General features: G+C 49.7%; 5 protein-coding genes across 6 annotated transcripts; 3 read left to right on the plus strand and 2 right to left on the minus strand.

Moving 5' to 3' along the window:
- Positions 1-816: 816 nt before the first annotated feature.
- Positions 817-3,242, minus strand: FOXG_14219 (uncharacterized protein). Of its 2 annotated transcripts, XM_018394287.1 has the most exons (3): positions 2,252-3,242; positions 1,903-2,142; positions 817-1,845 (listed from the first exon to the last, which is right to left on the minus strand). In XM_018394287.1, exons 1-2 carry the CDS (start codon positions 3,178-3,180, stop codon positions 2,004-2,006), a joined length of 1,068 nt encoding a protein of 355 aa, XP_018253912.1. In that variant the 5' UTR covers positions 3,181-3,242; the 3' UTR covers positions 817-1,845; positions 1,903-2,003. The 2 variants fall into 2 exon arrangements, with proteins under 2 accessions (XP_018253912.1, XP_018253911.1); XM_018394286.1 differs by having other exon boundaries at positions 1,903-3,242.
- FOXG_21515 (uncharacterized protein) lies at positions 1,130-1,309 on the plus strand (the record flags this gene model as incomplete). Its single annotated transcript, XM_018401859.1, has 2 exons — positions 1,130-1,216; positions 1,289-1,309. 2 exons carry the CDS (start codon positions 1,130-1,132, stop codon positions 1,307-1,309), a joined length of 108 nt encoding a protein of 35 aa, XP_018253913.1.
- Positions 3,243-6,073: 2,831 nt separating the features above from the next.
- Positions 6,074-8,089, minus strand: FOXG_14220 (uncharacterized protein; the record flags this gene model as incomplete). Its single annotated transcript, XM_018394288.1, has 1 exon — positions 6,074-8,089. The coding sequence occupies exon 1, from the start codon at positions 7,757-7,759 to the stop codon at positions 6,074-6,076; it is 1,686 nt and encodes a 561-aa protein (XP_018253914.1). The 5' UTR covers positions 7,760-8,089.
- A 2,791-nt stretch (positions 8,090-10,880) lies between these two features.
- On the plus strand, positions 10,881-15,427 carry FOXG_14221 (uncharacterized protein; the record flags this gene model as incomplete). Its single annotated transcript, XM_018394289.1, has 4 exons — positions 10,881-11,253; positions 11,301-11,427; positions 11,477-11,788; positions 11,881-15,427. 4 exons carry the CDS (start codon positions 10,881-10,883, stop codon positions 15,425-15,427), a joined length of 4,359 nt encoding a protein of 1,452 aa, XP_018253915.1.
- A 24-nt stretch (positions 15,428-15,451) lies between these two features.
- FOXG_21516 (uncharacterized protein) lies at positions 15,452-15,802 on the plus strand (the record flags this gene model as incomplete). The annotated part of the gene is made up of 1 exon (XM_018401860.1): positions 15,452-15,802. One exon carries the CDS (start codon positions 15,452-15,454, stop codon positions 15,800-15,802), a length of 351 nt encoding a protein of 116 aa, XP_018253916.1.
- Between the last annotated feature and the right edge of the window lie 6,257 nt (positions 15,803-22,059).

Raw genomic sequence — 22,059 nt, forward strand, 5'->3', positions numbered from 1 at the left:
CTATAAGCAGTTGATGAGTTTCGCAGCATGAGCCCATCTCGATTTGCCGCTATCATCATGGCATCTCGGTCGAAGACTTACGGATTTTTTGCCAATGTGTTCCTACAGAAATGGTGCCGCCACCGACAGCCCGGGTCATGGCAGGTTTGGTAGATGGAGCTTACTTTTGCATCGTCAAAAGGAGATTCGTGTGACACGGAACATCGGTCTTCCCTGAAATGCCCTACCCTAGACCCTTCGGATGAGACTCCGTGCATTTCTCCTCAGTCAATTTAGCAGCCCTTCACTTTTCCAGCGATTCTTCGATCCAAATATAGATTACATATATCCTCTTCTAGGGAGGTCTGAGGGATTCTTATGTCACGAACATTCAGAGGTAGAACAAGGAGTTCGCACAAAAGATCTCGATTCCCCAATGTGAGCTAGAATAGATCTCATTAGCTGGACTGTCGACCATACTATTGTAGTACAGGTTAAGCTTGAAGGGAGATGTGGCTACGACCCACAAAACATGAACAACAGATCCAGCGGAATCTCAGATTCTTCGCCAACTGATCGCAATGAAATACAGGTGAATTGATACAAATTCCTCGAACGCAACAAGGCCCCAATCCCTACTTGTAACTTCTCTCGCCTATCGAGCGGGTAGAGCCTCCTAAATGCTACGAACTGTAGTGCGGTGGTGAATACACTATCATCGCCGCTGTTTCTTCACGCCAACAGCGTATCGCGCTTGCGTCGCAATGCGTTGTCGACTTGACTCGGTAGCTATTGAGTGCTGAAATCACAGCATCTCCACTAGCCGTCCCAACTACCCTTGTTGATCTACAAAAAGAAGTAAACGTCGAAATACAAACATATACCCGCATGTTGACTACCTCGACTTGCTTGCATGTACTGTTACTGACTTTGAGTCGTGCCCACCCGACAAAGGATACAGAAGGTCCGCATGATATGGATCCTAGAAGCCCCAAACTCAGACCCGCACGTCCAGATATTAATCCATCTCGATCTCCTTCTCCAGACATACCTAAAACTCATATCGGTCTCCCATGGTGGAGTTGGTATGTTGTGACGAAGACTCGCCAAGCGAAGAGTCACGGCGAGAAGGGCCGTAGACGTCAAGATCATGGGCGACCCTTTGCTTCAGCGCCTTGCTACAGGCGCTCTACAAGCTGCTTCTATTGGGAAGGCATTGCCATTTCTCGCTGCCTCGGTTCGAAAGACTAGACAGAGTTCCATCTACGGCGAGCCCCCTCTCGACACTAACCCTAAACTGCGTTTCCAGCTGTCCATGGTTTCAACTTGACGACTGAAATGGGCGATTCGGTGGGCAAAGCGGATGCTTGCTTTTAGCGTGGTCGCAAGTTTAAGTGTCAGGCAGCAATGGGCCGAGGAGACTTCGGCCATGTTGGTTGAGAAGATGGCCAACATACATGAGGCAACTCGTCGGTATTTATAATGAAGCGAGACGGGGAGCTCCACTACAGCCATTACCTGCAATGTAGTAGAATGCCTTTTCCTTTACCAACGTGGACTAAAGGAGAAATCATTGTAGATTCCCATCGGCGAAGGGAACAACGGGTCCGGGAACTGCGGTGTGATTCAGACAATCCTTTAGACAGTAGGGTATATATCATAACAAATTTAAAATCAAAACACTCCTCTTTACGCCGTGACTGTAACTCATGGCTGCGCCAACGCCCGTGTAAGAACTTCGGTAATCCACGTCTTGAACGGCCCCTCCATCCACTTGACAATCGCCTTGAATGCAGTTTGAAGCTGATACATACCCGTCAACGAACCGCTGTTGCCAATGATAGCCTGCTCGGCATAAAGAATTTGCTAACGAAGGTTAGTTGAACTGACCAGAAGGACAGAAAGACGGGGGAGACAACTCACGACTTCATTTCCACCATCCACCGCAAACATGATCGTCCAGGAACCTGCTGAAACCTGAATGAGAGGAATTGTAATGATGCGCTCGGCCGCCCCACCGCGCCTCATGATGCTGCGCAGACTCTCGTGCCATGCTGCGACCCAGACCCCAAGCTGAACCCCGGAGGTCTCGAGATTGCCAGCCGATGTTTTGGTCTCGATGAATACGGGCGCAGGACGATTTTTGAGTGGCCCGTACGCTGTCTGGTTGACTGTTCCGTCAGCTATAGGATTCGTGTACTGCTTAATAATAGTAGCGAGTTGTTCATCCGGTTCGAGAGCGAGTGCAAAGTCAACCATCTTATGCACTGACTTTGTCGTGTGGGCCCGTGATACCGACGTGTTACTTGTGCCACTGGTATTGCGGCTACTCGTCGACGATGTACTCTCGACGTCGTCGTCGGCAGTAATGAAACATGGGCGAAATCTTGGCACGATGCGGGCTGATGTTATGTCCTCCGGCATGACGGACGGGGTCTCGGTAAGCATGTGAAGGATTGGGTAGTGAATATGGGAATTCCAGGCAGCTTCGGAGCGACCCCATTCAGTCGATTGCTTCGTGCGCTTGACTATGTCTTCAAAGCGGGAGTGTTTCTCAACAAGGGATTCAAGTGCCTTCTCACCCAAGGTTTCGCCCGCAGGCTGCCACATAGCACGACGAGCATTGGGAATTCTCACAGTTGGCTTGTCTTTCAGGGCGTGTGGGAGAATCTCAGACCCCCATTGCACCTCTTGTAATGCATCGTACAGATCATGAGCATCAGAGGGAAGTGCTTTTCTTAGATCGGACTCCATGCTGAACCTTATTGGGTGGTCAAGTCGATGCAGATCGCTTCGTTTCCTGTATTGTTTTGATGGCGAGGGACTTCGTTGGTTTCGTGTCCGGGATGCCTGTCTGAAAGGGAGATGCGGTCGGTAGTTAAGGTCTTTTGTGAAAATGCTTGTAGCATCTGTCGAGTCGACGGTGGAGCCAGCGACATTGAACGAGGGAGGCGGATGATCGAAGATATCGCCTGCGTTATTGGAAACTGGTGCTTGTGGTGTTCTATCAGGATCATGTTGGCGGTCTTCCGTCCGCTTTCGTTTCGAAGGACTCTCCATTGAATCGCTGCTGAGCCTCCTCTTAGGTTCGTTCGAAGTGCCGCAAATGTCAATGTCGACAAATCCGTGCTCGTTGAAAGTAGTGGGAGGGCTCAGAGGATCAAGTTTACTGATCCACGTACGGATATCTTCGATGCGCATGCTGGGTATACAAAAGAATGCTTGTGTTGTTGTGTTAGGGTCGGAATGAAATGGTGGTTTGTTGATAGGGATTTTAGTCCAGGATTAACTGGGGCGGGGCGGTTATTATTGGATTGGTTGGTTGGCGTGACGACACATGTGGGGACTGTTGTTAACGTACTGACACTTTTGTTAATTACATCGAGTAGAGACAGATATCAGTCTAACCCCATCCCGGAAACAGTTTAGCGTTACTGTCGCTAAACGTCCCGTTTTCTAGAGATGGTAACAAATCTTGATGTTTGGCTTTGAATGTTCACTCATGCTTGACTGGCAGCAAGGAGTAGGAACTTGGTCCACCGTGCCAGCGAGTGGTATCTCTGGAGACTTCGAAAGACGAGTAAACAATCTCTTTGTTCCGTAGATGATGTAGAGTTCCAGCTTCTTCGGTCCGGTCCGTCGCCATTGCTACATAAGTCCATCTTTGAAACTGCACCAAACCCAAAATTGCATGGATAGAAATGTTTGCCAAAGGGTACAGCCCTCCTTGGTAAAGTCTTTCAACTAATAAACCCGTATGACAACATCCAGTTTGGTATTACGCTGATTGATTAGAATTCCATTCTCGAAGAAATAATCGAGATCTTGATAGGCAGTGTGTCACGAAGGTAAGGGCCTATAAGAAGAGCCGGAAACACGTTCTTGTCCCGAAGGCTTGTGGGTCCTGGTGACGTGACAGCCAACCAGTACATCTGCTTACCAGTACAGTGGGGGGGAGGGAAGTTAGTACCCCGCTTTCCCACGTAACATCACCATCAGCATAACAGTAATACATTATATTCACTCCCAGGCATCTTTATGATTATTAATTGTAATGGTTCCGCAAAGATATAATTGTCCTCAAAAGAGGATGGCGATTCGGACGATGTATAATTGCCATGTACCAGCCTTCGCTATCGGTCTTGATTGAGGCTGCCCATTGAAACTTGCTCGAGGCGGCCCATAATTTGACATAAAAGAAGGCCGAGACTGACGCCTCTCACATATTAAAGAATTTCGATAAAAATGCCACCAATTCCCAAAAAGCTTCCGCCATGCGCTGGGCCGAAGCTTGATATGTTTCTACATGACGAGTCACGCATTCAGTGGATGGAGAGAATTGACAAGGATGTAACCTCAAGTAAAGGTTATGTATTCAAGGCTCACATCGGCGGTCGTGGGTACGCCATAAAAGTGGTATGTAACAATCAAAATCTTCTGTTACTTCTCTCCTTTCCAGTAATTGTTCTTGTCTGATCATAGTCTGTATAATAGTTCAAACTTTTTAACCTATAGATACAAAGTACTTTTGGGGGCCACTGCTAGGTGAAGACACGTCTCTTGACACTGCTGCATACGATACAGATCCATTCTATGGAGAATGCCGAGAATATGGTCAAATAAATAAAGCCACTTAGGAGAATATTCTCAAACCAGAAGTGGTCGTGCTATGCCATGGATTCTTCTTCCTCAAACCTGAGGACCAGAAAGCTTTGGAGGGTCGTGGAATTGACCTTGGGCTAGATTCGGTAGATTCGAAGCATCAGGAGTCTACGATCGGAGGCCTAAGAGCTAGAGCTATTGTAAAGAATCTTGCAACTTAAAACAGTGGTATAACCTCGACGAGTATCAGAAAGATTCTAAGTAAGGTTGTCTTACTGAACAAGGCTGGAATCTACAACATGGACATACGGGTCGGCAACTTTCGTGATGGGCAATTGGTAGGCTTTGGATCTTCTTGGACCGAGCCTCATACTCTTCTGGCTGCACAGAGCCATGAAGCAGCTGTTGAGTGAAAATTGGCCGATTGAGTCATGTTTGATCAGATGGTTGAACATGCAGAACTGAAGAACCGTGGAGATGTTAAAGCGATACATATCATGCAACTTAGGTCACATAAACGGAAACGGCGACAATGAACTGTTACATCTAATAAGCGGCGTACTAGGGCATATGTAGCAAGTTCAATAAACTATCTCTAAGCCAGCAGTGGCGCTTCGTGTTCCTTGATATCCAAGCGCAGACTGGGACGACTATGATGTTCTAGTTCTATGTTACTCATCAGCGTCCTTAACGAGATGGACATCTCCAGCCAACGCTCGATGAAACTGGTAGTGTCTCATAACTCAACTTGCGTTATGGGCCCCCTTGGTCTTCCAGCCCTGTGGCCGACGACCCATATTGGCTTTGCTTTGTTTCCTAGCCAAGGGTCAGCAGAATTCTGTGAGATTTGCTACCCGATATCTCTAGCAAGAGTCACCTGGGAAGAAACAGCTCAATATCGTTAGTAATATAGCAAGTGAAGCCGCCGGCTGTAACGTAAGCTCATGACTTGGAGGCGGAGGTGAACTGTGGGATAGATCGTTACGGGAGGTTATGCACAGGGAGGTCAGGCGCTTTACAAATAAAGTTCCCATAGGATTTAAGACTTTGTCTGATCTCTACGGCTACATAAGGACCTATATCTGCCTTGTTGTGCCCCAAAATAGCTACCATAGGGCAAGCATTCGTGAAAGGGCTACATTATGTACTTGTCTATTCTCAACTGAAACCAACAGATAAAACTGAGCCTGATGGAAAAGAAGGAAAGAGAATAACGTGAGACAACATTAACAAATGTGATAAATTCGTCTTGGGCCAACAGATGCATCTTCCAAGAATCCCATCCGTTCGTCACTAAAACCGTGCCAAAAGCCTGAACTACTCCGGTATCCTAAAGGCACTGAGGACACTAGCCTCCTTACCTGTATCGCACTGAAAACCACAAACAAATTCCATCAGATCAAGGCCTACGGTGAGTGTCCCTTGTTGCCCACCCAGTCTTTGGAACTCGAGGCTGAACGGGAACCCACTGACCGGTTCGCGGATCCTGTTCTTAAACCCCTGGCTGGGGGGATGCGCTAGGGTGCCCGCTCGCATGGGACCCGTATGGTGGTAGGGAATATTCAGGATGGTCATCGGTTCGACGGCGTTGGGCTGGTCTTTCGTTCGCTAGTACATCTCCATAACTCATGGACCCAGAGGGCCCTGATGCTAACGACCCGGTCTCTGCATAAGAATTGCTTGTCGAAATAGTAGGACTAGGAGGTCCGGCAGCAAGGCCACTTATTGATGGCGTTTGTGCGACAATGTCTCGTAACCGGTTACGGTCTTCACGGTAGAAGTCCCGTTGTTGAATCAACTCCTCAATCCTTATTTCCATAAGGCGCCTTTCATCCCGGAGCTCTTGTAGTTGTTTTGAATTCTCCTCCTGCATGATCTTCTTCTTCCTCCTATGCCTTGTTGAAGCCACTGCATTTCGCTGTCTCTTCTCGTCTGCTTTCTTAGACGCCTGCGAAAAGTCCATATGAACAGGGATAGGTGCCTCGCTCCCCGGAAGTGCCAATAACGCTTGCTGTCCCTCAACGCCAAAAAGAGACCCCCCCATCCCATGTCTTCGCAGTGTTTCTGACCACGGCGAGGCGGACTCGCTTGGGGGCCCTGGACTCGGGAACGGCCGGCCAGCCTGCATGTTAGGAGAATATGAAGTTTGAGAGTGTACCAGAGGCGGTTGCGTGCGGCCCGGCGCATGGCTAGGGGGGAAAGTAGAGAGAGGAGCTTGTGTTCCAGGAGAAGCAATCGGCTGCTTTGAATGCAACCTACGATGATCCGACATCGTTGAGGGAGGACCAGTGGGTGCTCCAGTTAAAGGATGTAGATGGGGATATTGAGTTCTGGTGTCTTCTGGCGTTATATCCTCGAACGGTCGCTTAGTAGATGAAAAGCCATGTAAAGACTGTCGCCCATCAGATTCTCGAGATGGCGCATGACTAACACTTATGGCTCGGGGATGTTGTGTCGGGCTGGCTTTTGGTCTTGCACTATTTACGGCAGGAAATGGGAAAGCCGTCGGGGAATTGCGTCCTGATGACGGCCCTCCGATAGGTGTCATCGGCCCCAATGGCGTACCTGGAAGAGAAATTGACGCAGGTTGGGCTGGTGGGAAAGCTTTTGCGCCAGGAAAAGATCTTGAGATTGGGCCAACTGTCTGGTCTGGTGTCGCGGATTCAGATGGACGAGCTGCTGGAGGATGATGACCATTACCCCCTGAAGCCAGTAGTTGTGGCTCCATAGGGTTGAGTATGTTATGGACACCAAGAGTCTTTTGGGGGACCTGCTGTGATCTTTCCTCGCCATTTGTATAGGGAACGTTGCTCACATCTTGGCGCAGATCGCGGCCACCGAAGTGTCTGTGTCGAACTGAGGAAGGCGAGACTTGGCCATTTCCTAAGGGGGGCCTCGAAGAATGATTTGACGGATGTTGAGATGCTGGTCCAGTATGCAACATTGAGACTAGTCCACCTGTGCACACCTCATCACGAGGGCTATCACATTGACCCTCTCCAAGCCTGCCTCCATATGGTTGTTTATTGTCCTGGCTGGCAGCCGGTTTCGATAGAATAAAGTCTCTAGAAGGCCAGGTGGGTGTCGATGGTGTGAGTGGAGAGTTAGGCGGTGTGCCGGTCGAATCTGTTGCGGCAGATCCGAGTCTACTCAAACGGGTTATCGATGCAGTTGACATGTTCAGTGGGAGTTGTTGTTAAAAGTCGATCGGATAGGTTTAAATAGTCCTGACTTGAAGTGAAGCTGACTTCGGATGTTAAGAGCTCCGAAGGAAGTGAGTGAGTCGTCAAGGTTTGAGATGGGAGCAAAAGTTTGGTTCAGGAGCAAACTGTAGTCGCTGGCTTCAACGACAGGAGAACAGGCCAGCCAAGCAGGCGGGAGCTTGATGGCGAGATGTTTCGTCAAGTATCTTCAGCTTGTAGCAAAGAGAAAGATGCGAGAGGAACAGAAATAGAAGAAGAGTGAACCGTGACAAATCACAGAAAAACTCTAGTAGTATAGAAGGTCTGGTCAGCACAAAGCGGGAAACATTCAGGTTTAAGTCACTATTCTTTGTTTCATCCGGCATGAACCATGCATTGCTTTTGTGAAGCCTCAGAACTGATCATTTCTTTCAAGATGACAGTCCCGTAATAACCATGCCGTGGTCCATGCAGACCTTCTTGCAATTCCCTGTCAGCCGCGGAGCACATCCGTTCCCGCAAGAAGAAAGGCATCCTCAGACCAAAGGGCTGCATTAGCGCTTGCTGCCCCTAGTCCCGGATGTGTCTCCGCTTTCCATGCTGCATTTATGTTGATCTGCTGTTAGCACTTCCCATGTCAACCTCCAACATCTCAAGAACAAAGAGAAGTAGTATACCCGCCGCCGGTGCTTGGTTTCATTGTGAGCTTTTGTTTCTGACGTATTTGGCGGTTGTATCGGCGATGCGAACTTGCCAAAAGGGATCGTATGGGTTCAAAACGTCTTACAAAATCGCTTCACGTGATAGAATCTGCATGTTTGAGATATGTGACAGATCGGTTGAGTTGAAGAAGCTGCATCTTCCAAGCGCTAGATGTATCAATTGCAGGCCACGCGCCCTGATCGTGCCTACATACGACGTTTGGGGGGCTGGGGAACCGATGAACCAAGTTGGCTTCGCCGGCCATGGCAATCTATTTTCAAGAATGTACCCTGGCAAGATCGATCAACGGGGGTCGCACACCTTCAAAACGGAGCCATGTGAGTAACGGGAGTCAGTCCTGTTCTCCAGGAACATATGTAACTTATTCCTTTGGAGACACGACGCTGGGCTCTCTACCTGTTCGCAGAGCGTAAAGAGCATCGTTTAAAAAAAGAATTCTAAATTTGGGCTTGCCAAGCTCTTACTGATTATTGGAGCCTACCTTACATCAAGCCACCTGAAAGTAGTGCTGCGGCGAGCATGCGGGATGGCCACCTAAAGCAGAGAAGTAGAACACAACTTAATCAGAAGCATCAGCTCTGCTAGTTAACCGTTTCATTTCTTGTCTCGTTCAGTGTGCCATTATTCCCGGCATGGTAGATAATGGGGCAGGGCACAGTGCCAGAGACAAAGCTTCCGCCAGTGGACTCAGCACAGCGGCAACCCCTCCGTGTTTAGTGCAAAGGACAGGACCGCACAGGGGGTTGTGGATCCTAAAATGGAAGCGTGCGGGGTGCCCTTTTTGACGTGTTCACTGGGATCCCGGGTAAGCGTCTCGCTTGCATGGTTCAGACGAGAAGAGAAACGATAGGGATGATGAGGGTGAGAATGGCACCAACGGGCGGCATGACTGGCGGCATGATTGAGCATAAAGCCTCGACATTTCCGTATTCTTCGTGCACGTCTTCATGATAAGTAGAACCTATTCTTTAGCCAAAACCATTTCCTAGTGGTACATACAGTGCTGCAGTTCAATGGATCAATGGTCCGCTAATGTCACAAAAATCTTTCGTCGCTTCGGGAGCCAAATTTGACGGTAAGCTCTGTACGGGACCGAAAGTAAATAAGTGAGAGCACTGATCATGGTAACGGTAGAGTTCGTGATAGCAAGGACCAGGGATCACAGGTAATAGCGTTTGGCGGTGGGCGTTGACAGGGGCCGGGGGATATATCCATACTCCGATTAGAGATGACGATCGCCAGCCTGTTAGGAAGAATGAGGTGATGAAAAGGTCCATGATGATGTTGGCCCTAAAATCGAACAGCGAGTAGCTAACCTAGTACAGTATAACCTCTCATCCTAATCATTAAATGTCCAGGGATCAGATGGCTTATTACTTTTCTTTAGCGCCAACGTTCGCCTCATAGTGTTGAGATGGTCGGTGAGCACGGTACGTGCCCGTGCCTTGGCCACCAACGCCGAGCCTGTGATATCCACTTTCGATTGCTCACGTTGCCCCAAATACCCTCAGGTTGGCGACGGGCGACGGCTGAATGGCAGCGATGATCAAACTGCCACTCAGCCCAGACGCCGTGGAGCGAGACTATGTACGCATTGGCCGAGAAGCAGACGAAGTTCTCAAAGCGTATTCAACGCAATTGAGAAACTGACCAATTATCATCGTTGGTAAGCGCTGTGCTTTCCCATTCAGATCACAACCTTCGGCTTGAATGACAGAATCACCAGCATCGTGAAAACCCCGGCATTGGTGCATTTGTATGTTCGCTTCTTCCCATGTAGCAAAATGAACTGTTGTCGACCAGTTTCGCTGAAAATTTGTCTTTTCTCTCAATGCTTCATAGAAGTCATTGTCACTTGGAGGAATTCCAGTCTCCCAATTCTTTCATCTGTGCCGTACTGCGAACTTTGGCTGCGCGACGGAGACCTCATGGGCCATTGGAACTGGATCGCCTTCCTTGTTTGTCCCAACGTGCGGAAGCTAGTGACGATAACCTACTTGTACCAAGATATGTACTCTCCAGCGCTAACGAGTGTCGTACAAGTGTCCTGTCGGCTTTAGATACGGGAGGAATCTTGGTTTTGTGGAGAGTGTTGGCCCCGCCTGCTGTTAGCCGGTATACTCTTCCAGGAAGATCCCACGATGTGACGATTTGGGATTTATAGCGGCCGACTGCCATGTCCACTTAGCCAGAGGCGATGCCACCCGCACCTTTTACTGCTCACCGAAAGCCTAAGGATTGCAAACGTAAGGATTGAAGGCCATCCTCTACGACTTAGCTTTGATATCCGTTAACAGCCGTCAGCGTCGCTACTTGAGTCAATTTTGGCCTCTTAGCTCATAATATCTTGGGAACTTCGCCTCAAACCGGACTGGACCATTGGGTTCCGGTAGAATGTCCGCAGCAAGCAGTCAGATGTCGCAGGTCCTATGTAACACCGCGATGCCTCATGTTACCGATTTAAAGTACTTTGACCCCTGCGCCGCCACTGCGTCCATGTTCTTGTACGCCCAGGGTTCATCTGTTGTTTGCTGTCACCATGATACTCTTACCATTGAACGAAGGTTTTCTCGACACGCTGATGAGGTTCAATTGTTAGTGGTTGATAATCAGAGTGAGGCTGGTGGTGGCCGCTTCGTTGTCAGTTACGATGCTGGCCAAACAGCAATTGTGTGGGATCTAATGACAGGCGATGAGATCTCTCGATTTGCCTGTTATGATCATTTAACTGTCGCAGCGTGGATGAAAAATGGCAATGTGGCTTTTGGTAAGTTACTGAAATAAGTTTTGATGATCATGACTGACTATTTGAAGGCAATACAAAAGGAAGCATTATCATGTTTGAGCCTTCAACATCCGAACATGTTTCTTCACGAACTACTGACCAAATTTCTGTGACGGCATTGGCACCGTCGGCTGATTGTCGAACCTTTGCTATCGGGTGAGTCGTGATCCTCCTTTTCACTCAAATCTCACTAACACAGTCTCAGCTACCAGAATGGCTCTTTATTCGTTGCAACCTTGCAACCACGCTTTACTATCTTACACAATCTTACCACTTCCAAAGGACCATCACCCATCGTCAACCTCGCATGGCATGCTTCTTCGCCTCGGCAAAAGTCCGACATGCTTGCTGTCCAGATGCATGACGGTGACTTACGAGTCTGGAGCGTGGCAAAGAAGTACAGCGCTGATGACCCTGCAAAGGTGGTTCGAAACCTTAGGAAAGCTGAGGTCACGAGGGATGGACCCAACTGGATGGGATGGTCCAAGAACGGTCGCATAATTCAGTATTCCGACTCGTAAGTTTGCAGCTTGCCATCACCATAAAACACCCTAGGCTACGCGCGCGCTTAGCTGCATGACTCCTTATCATCAACTAACATATACACAGGCAAACACAGTCATGGGATGTTAGGACAAAGCACATCACCCATGATCCCATCCCGACTCTTGATCTTGTTCGCGGCCTCGCCGTCTATGGCCCAGGTGCCACGTTGTTCACCCTTGGACCCAATAATACCGTGCAGCAGTTCGACCTGAAGTCCCCGGCCATCATGGTTGCCAATGTCCAACACCCAGCAATCCTATTGCCACCCTCTCCTCCAGTCTCAGAAGAAAGTGGTGATCGATCAGCGACCTCGACTACTACTATCGCCTCCGAGTCTGAGACGAGCTCTATTCCCCTGTATATGGATATTTCCGAGAGTGACGAAGATCACTTATCACCATTTGCTCGCCTGACTCGACGCCAAGCTTACGGCTCTGGTAATGAGCCTTACGAATCAGCTAGCCCTGTCTCAAGTCGGAGCGGACTTTCATCCTTATCGAAATCCTCAGCTGGGTCGTCCCAAACCCCTGGCCGTTACCCCGGATCCATGAGGTCAAGAGGACTGTCAGAAAACACCTATATCTCGGCTACAACCTCGATCAGGTCATCAACTATTGGCAACAGTGCTCACGGTAACACGAGAGATTTGGACACTTATTCCATGGGATACTCTCTTGGCACTACAAGTGTTCCTTCCATAGCCTCAAGCCGATCACGAAGAAGACCTTCTCGCCTGCGCAATGAAGTTCCCCGTAGCCCTGACGACAACAAGGTGCACGACCTATTCAAGTGTGCTCGGGCGCGTCTCAGTGACATTCCTTACAAACATGCTATGGGTGCCAACAGTGCTCGTCTCACCAATGATGATCTGCGCCGTCAAATGCTCAATACCATCTTCGGATGGAACAAAGAGGTTGAAGACCTGATTAGGGATGAGATGAGTAGGCATACCCAAGGATCTCCCAGCCGCATTCTCTTGGCCAAATGGCTTGATGATATCAATCCCAATATCATGAACGCAAACTTCGAGAACATGACTTCTTCTGACTGGATGTTATTGGCTCTGAGTGGCATCGGCGGCCATGCCTCACAACAGAAGCTTGGCCATACATACGTCCAGCGCCTGCTTGAGGCTGGCGACGTGCACACAGCAGTTACTATTATGCTTGGCATGGGTGATCACAATGACGCTATTGAGGTTTATATCTCTCACAAGCGTTACATGGAGGCACTGATCCTCACATGCCTCTCAGCCCCTAGTGTTTGGGAACGACAAGCTGCTATTATCAGGAAATGGGGGAAGTGGGCAGTTCAACATGGCCAACAGCAGCTAGCAATCCGATGCTTTGCTTGCACCGACCAGGAGTCTACTGAGCCTTGGACTTCTCCATCCGCCGCGCAGCTGAACTTCCAGACTATGACTCCCAGTATTCCTGAGATCCTAAGCCCGCCTCTCTCACCTCCCGGTGTTCAACGTTGCCTCCAACGCAGCATCGCAAAGACCTCTGCTCTCAAGCTTATCACCTCATTTGGTGATCAAATGCAAAAGACAAAGTTCTTTGCTGGCGACGGTGGTCAAACCCCGATTGCCGCGGGTGTTACCCCTATCGCTGACTCTGCCCGCTCTCCCGCTTTCTCTCATGCCTCCAACAACGAGGCCCCGACAGCCTTCCTTCGCCCTTCAAACAATAGCAGATTCAATACCACAGTGTCTGCCCGAGGACGTGGGCGTTTGCCGTCCATTGGTGAGATTCCCTCAGACCTCAACCCGGGGGCACTTCGATCTGCTGAGCTGTCTGCTGTGCCTGATGACTATGAGCCTCGATCTGGTCATGTTCGAACACCATCTGGCAATGACAACATGATGATGGGTACCGCATCACATCGTGCCGCTACTGCAAGCCCGATGATGATGCGAGAGCATGCTCAACTCATTGTCCAAGCGAGCGAAGGAGATTTTTCACCGCCACCGGACCAGGCCGCTATGTTGAAAATGCAACAAACATCACGTAACCATCGCAATGGCTCTCGTGACCGCATTCCTGTGGGTGTGAATCTACCGCTGCATCCTGGGCCCTCTCATGACGACATTACATCCCCAGAGCAGTCCGTCACTTTTTCTACTCGCTACCACTGGCCAACTCGCCGCAGAGGCCCAGCCTCTGTGACAGGTTCGGTCACTTCTGCGTCGAGCGCCGGAAGAAGCCTTCGTCATCAAGCTGTGCGAAACCGAGAAGATTACATCCATAGCTTGGATGCTGCCAAGCACTACTCCAAGAGACAACGCAGTCGTCAGCGTAGCCATTCAAGAACTCGGGATGCTTCACCAGATCATCCTGGAAGTCGAGAGCGAACCACACGCTCCAGGGAACCTTCCGAGGACCGTGGACGTGTCAGCGCTTGCCATTGGCCCAAGGCAAAACGATCACCAACTTCCCCAATCCCCATGTCTCCAGAGTACTTGCTGAACTTGAGCACTCCACGACATGGTCAGATCGGTGAGCCAAACACAGTACGCAAGGTAAGCGGTTCAATTGTCAAACCACAAAGCCGCAATTCAAACCGTGGAAGCCGCCGCAGGAGCCCAGAAGGTCTCTCTCGCCCGCCAGCTCTCACACTTCGTGCCCGAAGCCAAGGCCGGGAGAGTTCTGCACAGCGTTCTCCTTCGTCACCCTTGCCTCTGAGTGCTACTGTTCACCAGTACCAGGGTTCCGAGGATGAAGAGAACTACAGAGCAGCCATAACAGCTCAAGAGGAATTCAGGAACAAGCACAGCCGCAGTAGCAGCCGAGGCCTTGGCTCGCCGGCACTGAGCAAGCAAGATGCTTCGGAGCACCGACGCAGAGCCAATTCTGAGGTCGCCAACTTTGACGGTTCCACTTCAACTGAGCATGCTGGTGACCTCAAGCAAATGAATAACGAGCGTCAGCGAAAGAAGGAACAGGCTGCACGAGAACTCGAGGAGCGCCGCAAGTCTCTGGCCAAGCGTGCCCAAACACCTTCAATCCCTCATTCTAACGAGTTCGCTCCTGCTTTTGCGATCACGGTTAAGACTGCTGAGCCTAAGCCTCTACCTGACGATATCCCACCTCGCAGTGCTACTGAGCCCCCACAAAAGAGCATGTACGCCCGCAACGGACCTGTTATTGGACTTCCAGCGACCCCCAAAGCCATGAGACTCATCATTGAGGGCAACCATGATCAACCAGGAAGCACTCCCAGACCCAACGTGCCTTCGATTCCAGCCAGCTTCTCTCAGCGATACTCGCCAGAAACCTCACCTCAACAGTCGCCTGAGAGAGAAGCGCCAGTCCCCGAGCCCAGTCTCACTCTGCTGCGATCCACCGTCTACCAGCCACCGGCGCGACCTCATATCCCTCGTAGCATGTCAGCCCCAATTCCAGATGAACCTGGCCAGCGCCCTGCTCGTCTTGCACGCAAGAGCAGTGTTGGACGTATCGAAGAAGTTGTCCCTAGTAAGCAACGACGCTCTCACGAAGATCCTATGCCCCCTCCCCCTCCTCCGGCGCCCCCTGTTCTCAAGGAATTCAGGCATTTGGCTTCACCTCCACCGCCTCCTGTCCCTTTGCAACACGCCCAGCGATATTAGAAGACTGGCCCTGTTGCATCAGGCATGATTGAGATTGTCATGGACGACGATTTATCATCTGGCAATGATCAAGCGTCAGAGGCCAGCCCTCCGGCACCAGCTTCCCACAGGAGCCACAACCGAGGCAGAAGCATTGGAGACAGCAGCATCTCAGGCCGCATTCACAAGGTCAGTGAGCGACTTCGTTCTGCCAGCCGCAATCGAAAGGAGCATGTCCGATTTGCCCCTTCCGAGGCTCACTTTGAGAGCATTCCTATACCTCGACGGATGAAGTCTCCCCCGCCAGTGTCATTCAACCCTGATGTTTCGCGTTCGCCAATTGATTCTCGAAACAAGCACTTGTCGACTAGCTTGAACCGAAACGAGATGATCTAGGAGGTCTCTCGCGACGGTGGCCAGCGCGGTGTGTATTATTTCCTCCTTTCTACCACCCTCTATAGATTTCCTTTCCATTTGATGCTGTGTATGGCGATCAGTGCTGGATGCCATCTCAAGTTGATACCGAAATTTTTAATGCGTGCATTCTGTTTGTTATCCGTCTCTTCGTATTCTGTTGCAATTGCTTAGCCGATAAGGGCTCGACAGCTGTTAGGCAGAATGTTTGATGACTTGACGTGCAGGGTCAAGTCCGAAGTTCTTAATTATGATGGCTCCATATTCTCCAGCGGCAGAACCTGTTTGATTGAGTAATCTCATGTTATCAATCAGACGGATAAGAGCGCAGGCCAGAGGGGGGGGGGGGGGTTCATGTCATGGGAGACCTCCAGGCGTGTCGCAAGTCGTGAGCTAAGCATAGTCCGGACTCCGAACAACTTATATTGTACCACTGAACCTCCTGTATTAGCAACTGAGCCTAAATAGCTCCTGGATGGCATATTATGTCGCGGAGAGTCCATGCAGCATGCCTACTCTCTGCGCTAGAAGACAACCAGACTCTACAATTGTGGCGGTCATCAGAACCGGGAACAGCTCATTACCATCGCCTCTGCACCTTCGCTACCGGAGGAAGGGCCGTAGGCCACCCCGATAGCGCCGGAATTTGACCTTACGTTAGATGGCATGCTTGCAGGGCTTTCACGTCTATAAGGCGAAATATCGGGAAGGCATTCCCGTCAAGCAAAGCCCATATGATGGCGATACCATGGTAACGGACGTAGGTAATGGAGATGTGGGGAGGCGGCGGGGGTCATTCTGATCGACCTCACATAACTGAGGGTAATATATTGGAACACTTGCCTTCCTCATCATCTCGGCCGTGACTTTCTAGTGTGGCTATAGTTCTCTCCAATTAATTGCTGATATCGGAAGAAGCTGAGAACGATCTGACACGTAAGACGGAGAGGCTTGAGAAGGTAGATAGGGATCTGAAGCTGAAGACTGAGGGAAGCAATCTCGACGAATCTGCAAGCAATACAATGGCCAATAGGAGGCTTTTCTTCGGAGCGCTCTTTGTTCACTTGTCCGGTATTTGGAAGACGCCATCAACAAACGCCTCCCGCTGCCTCAAATCTAATGTAGAGAAGAGCGGCCAAGCCACAGCGTATATAGACGCGTCCTTCATATCGCCTAGAATCTGTTTAATTACAGCTTGCCGAATGTATTCAACTTTCTTAATTCCAGAATATCACAGACCAGGCACGGAGCGCGCCGTTCTGACACAGCCCCACTTCGGCACTGAAGGGGTAGAATATGGGGGCCCCATAGGGACACGCCTAGGCGCCTCTCCACTTCTGCACGCTTAGGCGTGCGGATTATGTCAGCCCCCAATTTGGCACAACTCCACAACTGCATTTCGAGTTTTGAGGCTGGCGGGTTTCAGAATCCCGAGATTCAGAACTGCAATGAATTCCTAATTATCAAGCTGAATACAATTCCTGCTGCTCTTTTCCATCATTCTCAGCCGCCTCCCAGATGTCGCGCATGCCTCTTCTGCTAGAAAATGGATTACTTTCCATCTCTGCCGCTACCTGAGCCTCCACCCGATCATCTTCTGCTTTACTCCAATCCAGGTACGCCATCATCTCTTCCTTACTCCAATCTCTAGATCCGGTCGGTGTCGTACAGAGTTTGCCCATCTGCTTCCAGTCAAGACACCACTGGTAGCTTGCTTTGTCATACCGCAAAGGTAGACCTAACGCCCTCCGATACTGCTGGTTAGTTTTGACGCTACCACGAGGCTGCGCCTTATACCAAGCATCTCGAGCAGCAACATATCTCCGATAGATAGCTTGTGGGTCATCATATCTTAGTGTCGGCGCCACTGATGCTGTTGAAGATGATGCTACTGGCGACGTCCCTCCCTGTGTCGATGGTTTTGCTGATGACACTGCCGATGATGCTACTGTCTCTATACTAACGACAATGCAGCTAGTATCATCCCTGCCAGACCCAGCATGTCCGGATAATCCTGATGACGGGTCTTCCAGTGGTTCCCCTTCCTGCAAAGATGATACAGATGCAGATACTGCTGCTGCTGGTCGTGCTTCCCCGGATAATGCTGGCGAGAGTGCCACTGGCATTGCTTCTACCTGTGCAGACGATGATGACAAATACAAAATCCCCTCGTACCGTTGAGGGCATGCCTTTGACGTCATCTTGTGTCCTAATTTGTGGCATCTACTGCATGTAGGTCGTGCTTTTGGCTGCGCTGCTGCCTGAACTGCCTCGAATGCACTTGGTTCTCTCTGAGTGCTCGATTGCGATTTACTTGTGGTAGAATCGGCAGCTATTCGATAAGATCGGTGTCGAGGCTCCAATAGCACCTGATGAACACCATGGCGACTCAAATGCCAATGCCTTCAAGCCGTGAAGTAGCACTGGCTCGACACATGCTCTGACAGCACTTCGAACGACGCTCGGTAGAGGGCCGTGTATCGTGTTAGTGAGACCCCGTAAATGATAGGCTACTGCCTTCGCTTTAGCCGCCCACTCCTCGACATGCAGTCGAAAAGATAGCCTGCTGTCCAGCCAGATGCCCAGCCAGCGCAGCGCTGATTCGGGGTGCTTCTCTACATCGCCATGACGTACTGCTGGGGCAGTCCTGAGTGTTCTACGGGAGAAGTGCATGACTTCGGTCTTCTTCGTGTCGAAGGAAACGCCGTTCGCCGCGCCCCATCGCACCATCTCCTCAATGGAACTGGATGCCATGGCAGTAGTCTCGTCTACCGTGTCGCCTATGGACAGGATGGCCGTGTCGTCTGCATAGCCGAAGCGACCCCGGGGATTGCCCAGTCGATAGATTGGCTCAGTGTAGAGCAGAAAGAGGATCGGCGATACCGGCGACCCCTGAGGGAGGCCGCACTGTAGGGGAGAAGAGGGCGTGACGGTGTCTTGGTACCTGACACGCGCAGACCGGCCGCTAATGAAGGAGCCAGCCCAGCGAGCCAAATGGTTAGGCCAGCCCTGTTCGCGAAGACGCAGGACGAGCCTATGCAAACTGCATTGCAGTCGTCTAACGGCATGCATAGGGTAGATGTTGATGCTAGAACCGGTACGTCTTGCTAAATCGCTCTAAATTTGCCAAGAGAACAGTATAGACAATGAGAAGTCTTTCGCTGATTAGAGAAGAAGAAGGGAAAAGAACAAAAAGACTCGGCCTATCGGGAATGACATTTTTACAACGGGGCCAATGCCGGCATGACATATACAATGGACCAAGACTAACGTGTGGACAACCAGCCCTTGGGCATTTCGTTCAAAATGGACTTCTCACATAGCTAGAGAAGATCATTTTGATGTGTGCAACTACACGGGAGGCACGATTCCAAATTCATGACATCTATCTATTTTATGTTATCCTCTCCCTTCTATCTGGCTCATCGTCAACTCAGATTATGGATCGCACCGGCTCAGGCGCTAGATGGAGTTAATGGTAAACTTCGGATCTGACGTGAACGATAAAGGTTAGGTTTTGAATGTTCAACCCCAACGCATGGAGCAACAGGGTAGGGCAAGGCATCTCTTGCGGCAAAGACTCCTGCTCACAGATCTTATCTGAATCTTATTTCTGGTTCCTTGTGCTACGGCAAACCACAAATAGGATTCACCCATATGACGAGGCACGAAAAGAAAGGTAGGAGTGGAAGAACTACCTCACTATTCTCGCCGTCCGTTATTGCATTATCACAATAGAATCAGGAGTGACGCGTTTAGAGCTACGCTTTACAATACGATGCAACTACTATGCCCGATACATCACTTTAATCGCCATGGAAACTGTGGAACGCTTGAAGAATCGCCTTCAAGCGAGTCCTCCGGCAATAGTATTGAATCATGCATGGGAGACTGCAGGCCATAGTAGAAGGGAAACGAAGAGAGCAATTAAATCAGGCGCTATATGGGCTTCAGGATGCAAGTTTCGCATTGATGGTACGAAACTAAGGTTCAGTTAGAAATGAGTTTTAGTAAATTTGTACATACATCTATCAATAAGCGGTACAGCATGGGCTTGACAAAATAAGGATGAAGAGCAAGCGCCACATGTGAGCGTTCGTGACAAGTGCCCATCCAGTCAGAATAGGCCGCCAGGCCACTATCTCTTAATATATATAATTTAACATAGTTGATAAGCAAGTAGGATAAATAAGTAAGTAGGATACTTTTTCTAGTATTTAACTCTTAAATTAATTTAAAAATACTATTAACTAACGTAAACCATCAGTGAGTGGATCAAATCAGTGAGCGAATCAAAAACCCCTCACTCTCTTTTTGTTGCACTCATCCACATGTATCTCAACCACCAAACATGTCAAAGTCAAATAAAGAGGCAAATATCATTCTTGCTCTTCAGGCTCTCCGAAATGATCCAAATCTGGCTCTCCGTCGTGCTGCAATTATCTACAAAGTCCCTTACAGTTCGTTGTGGCGCAGGTATCATGGCGTTCCTGCCCGATGCGATATTATTCCCAAGTCACGCAAATTATCCGAGCTGGAGGAAAATATCGTGGTCCAGTATATCGTGGTCCAGTTCATCCTGGACCTAGATTCGCGTGGGTTTCCCCCGCGACTGTGTATTGTTGAAGAAATGGCCAATCGACTCCTTGCCGACCGTGACGAGCCACCAGCTGGCAAGTGCTGGGCTTCTAGGTTCGTCAAGCGACACCCGGCGCTCAAAATACGGTTCTTTCGTAGATACGACTACCAGAGAGCTAAATGCGAAGATCCGGCCATTATTCGTGGCTGGTTTAGACTTGTGGAAAACACAATTACGAAATATGGCATTACCCTTGCCGATATATACAACTTTGATGAGACTGGCTTTATGATGGGTATGATTGCGAGCGGTATGGTTGTTACAGGCACAGAAAGACGCGGAAGACCAAAGCTAGTGCAGCCTGGGAACCGGGAATGGGTTACGGCTATTCAAGCTGTTAATGCCGAAGGCTGGCAGATCCCGCCATTTATCGTGGTTACGGGCCAGTATTACCTCGCCAACTGGTATCAAGAAAGTAACCTTCCAGGCGATTGGGCTATTACCACAACCCAAAATGGCTGGATAGACAATGAAACAGGCTTAGAGTGGTTGAAGCACTTTGACGAGCACACAAAGACGCGATCGAGCGGTCGATATCGGCTTCTAATCCTCGATGGGCATGCAAGCCATCACTCTGCTGACTTCGAGACATATTGCGAGGAAAACAACATCATCACGCTCTGTATGCCTGCTCATTCATCACACTTACTTCAACCCCTTGACGTCGGGTGCTTTGGCCTGCTGAAGAAGGCTTACGGTCGAGAAATAGAGCATCTGATCCGCTGCTCTGTAACCCACATTGCCAAGACCGATTTCTTTCCGGCCTTCCATTCCGCAATTCAGTCCTCGATGACGAAAGCTAATATTCAAGGAGGTTTTAGAGGGGCTGGGATTGTTCCGCTGGACCCAGAGAGTGTTATATCAAGACTTGATGTGCAGCTACGAACTCCAACACCGGTTGAGGAGGTGACTAGTCACCCTACAGCTTGGGTTTCAAAGACGCCGAAAACTGTGCTTGAGGCTGGATCTCAATCTGAATATCTTGAGAGACGAATCAGAAGACATCAGAGTAGCTCTCCAGAATCAATTCTAGGAGCTTTGAAGTCTCTTGCGAAAGGGACAAAAGCAATGATGCACGAGAATGCCCTGTTAAGGGCTGAAGTTCAGGACCTTCGACAAGCAAACGAGACCCTTAGCAAGCGGCGTAGAGCGAAAAGAACTCGCCTACAGAATAGAGGGAAGATGACTGTAGAGGAAGGAAGGGCTTTAGTGGATCAGACGGGTGCAGGTGTGAGGGTAGTGGCTGTATCATCGAAAAGTGGTGGTCAAGGGAGGTCGACGCGAACGCAAGGAAAACGCTGTGCAACATGCGGCAAGACAGGTCATAACGCAAGAACATGTCAGATAATCGTCGCGATGGGTGAGGAAGAGCACAGCGATTAGTTTCGATTGATTCAACGGTCCTTCGTATTTTTATTGTAGGTTCAGAAAGAAGGGGTAGGATTTTTGATTCGCTCACTGATTTGATCCACTCGCTGATGGTTTACGTTATCTAATTAATTAACCTAACGTATATGATAAGCGAGTGAGCCAGACAAGCGAGTGAGCCACTACATTTCTCACCTTAAAAGCCCTTTTTTAAACTTTTCGTAAAAAGGTC

The sequence above is a fragment of the Fusarium oxysporum genome, chromosome 14 (assembly GCF_000149955.1).
Source record: "Fusarium oxysporum f. sp. lycopersici 4287 chromosome 14, whole genome shotgun sequence".
Lineage (NCBI taxonomy): Eukaryota > Fungi > Ascomycota > Sordariomycetes > Hypocreales > Nectriaceae > Fusarium > Fusarium oxysporum.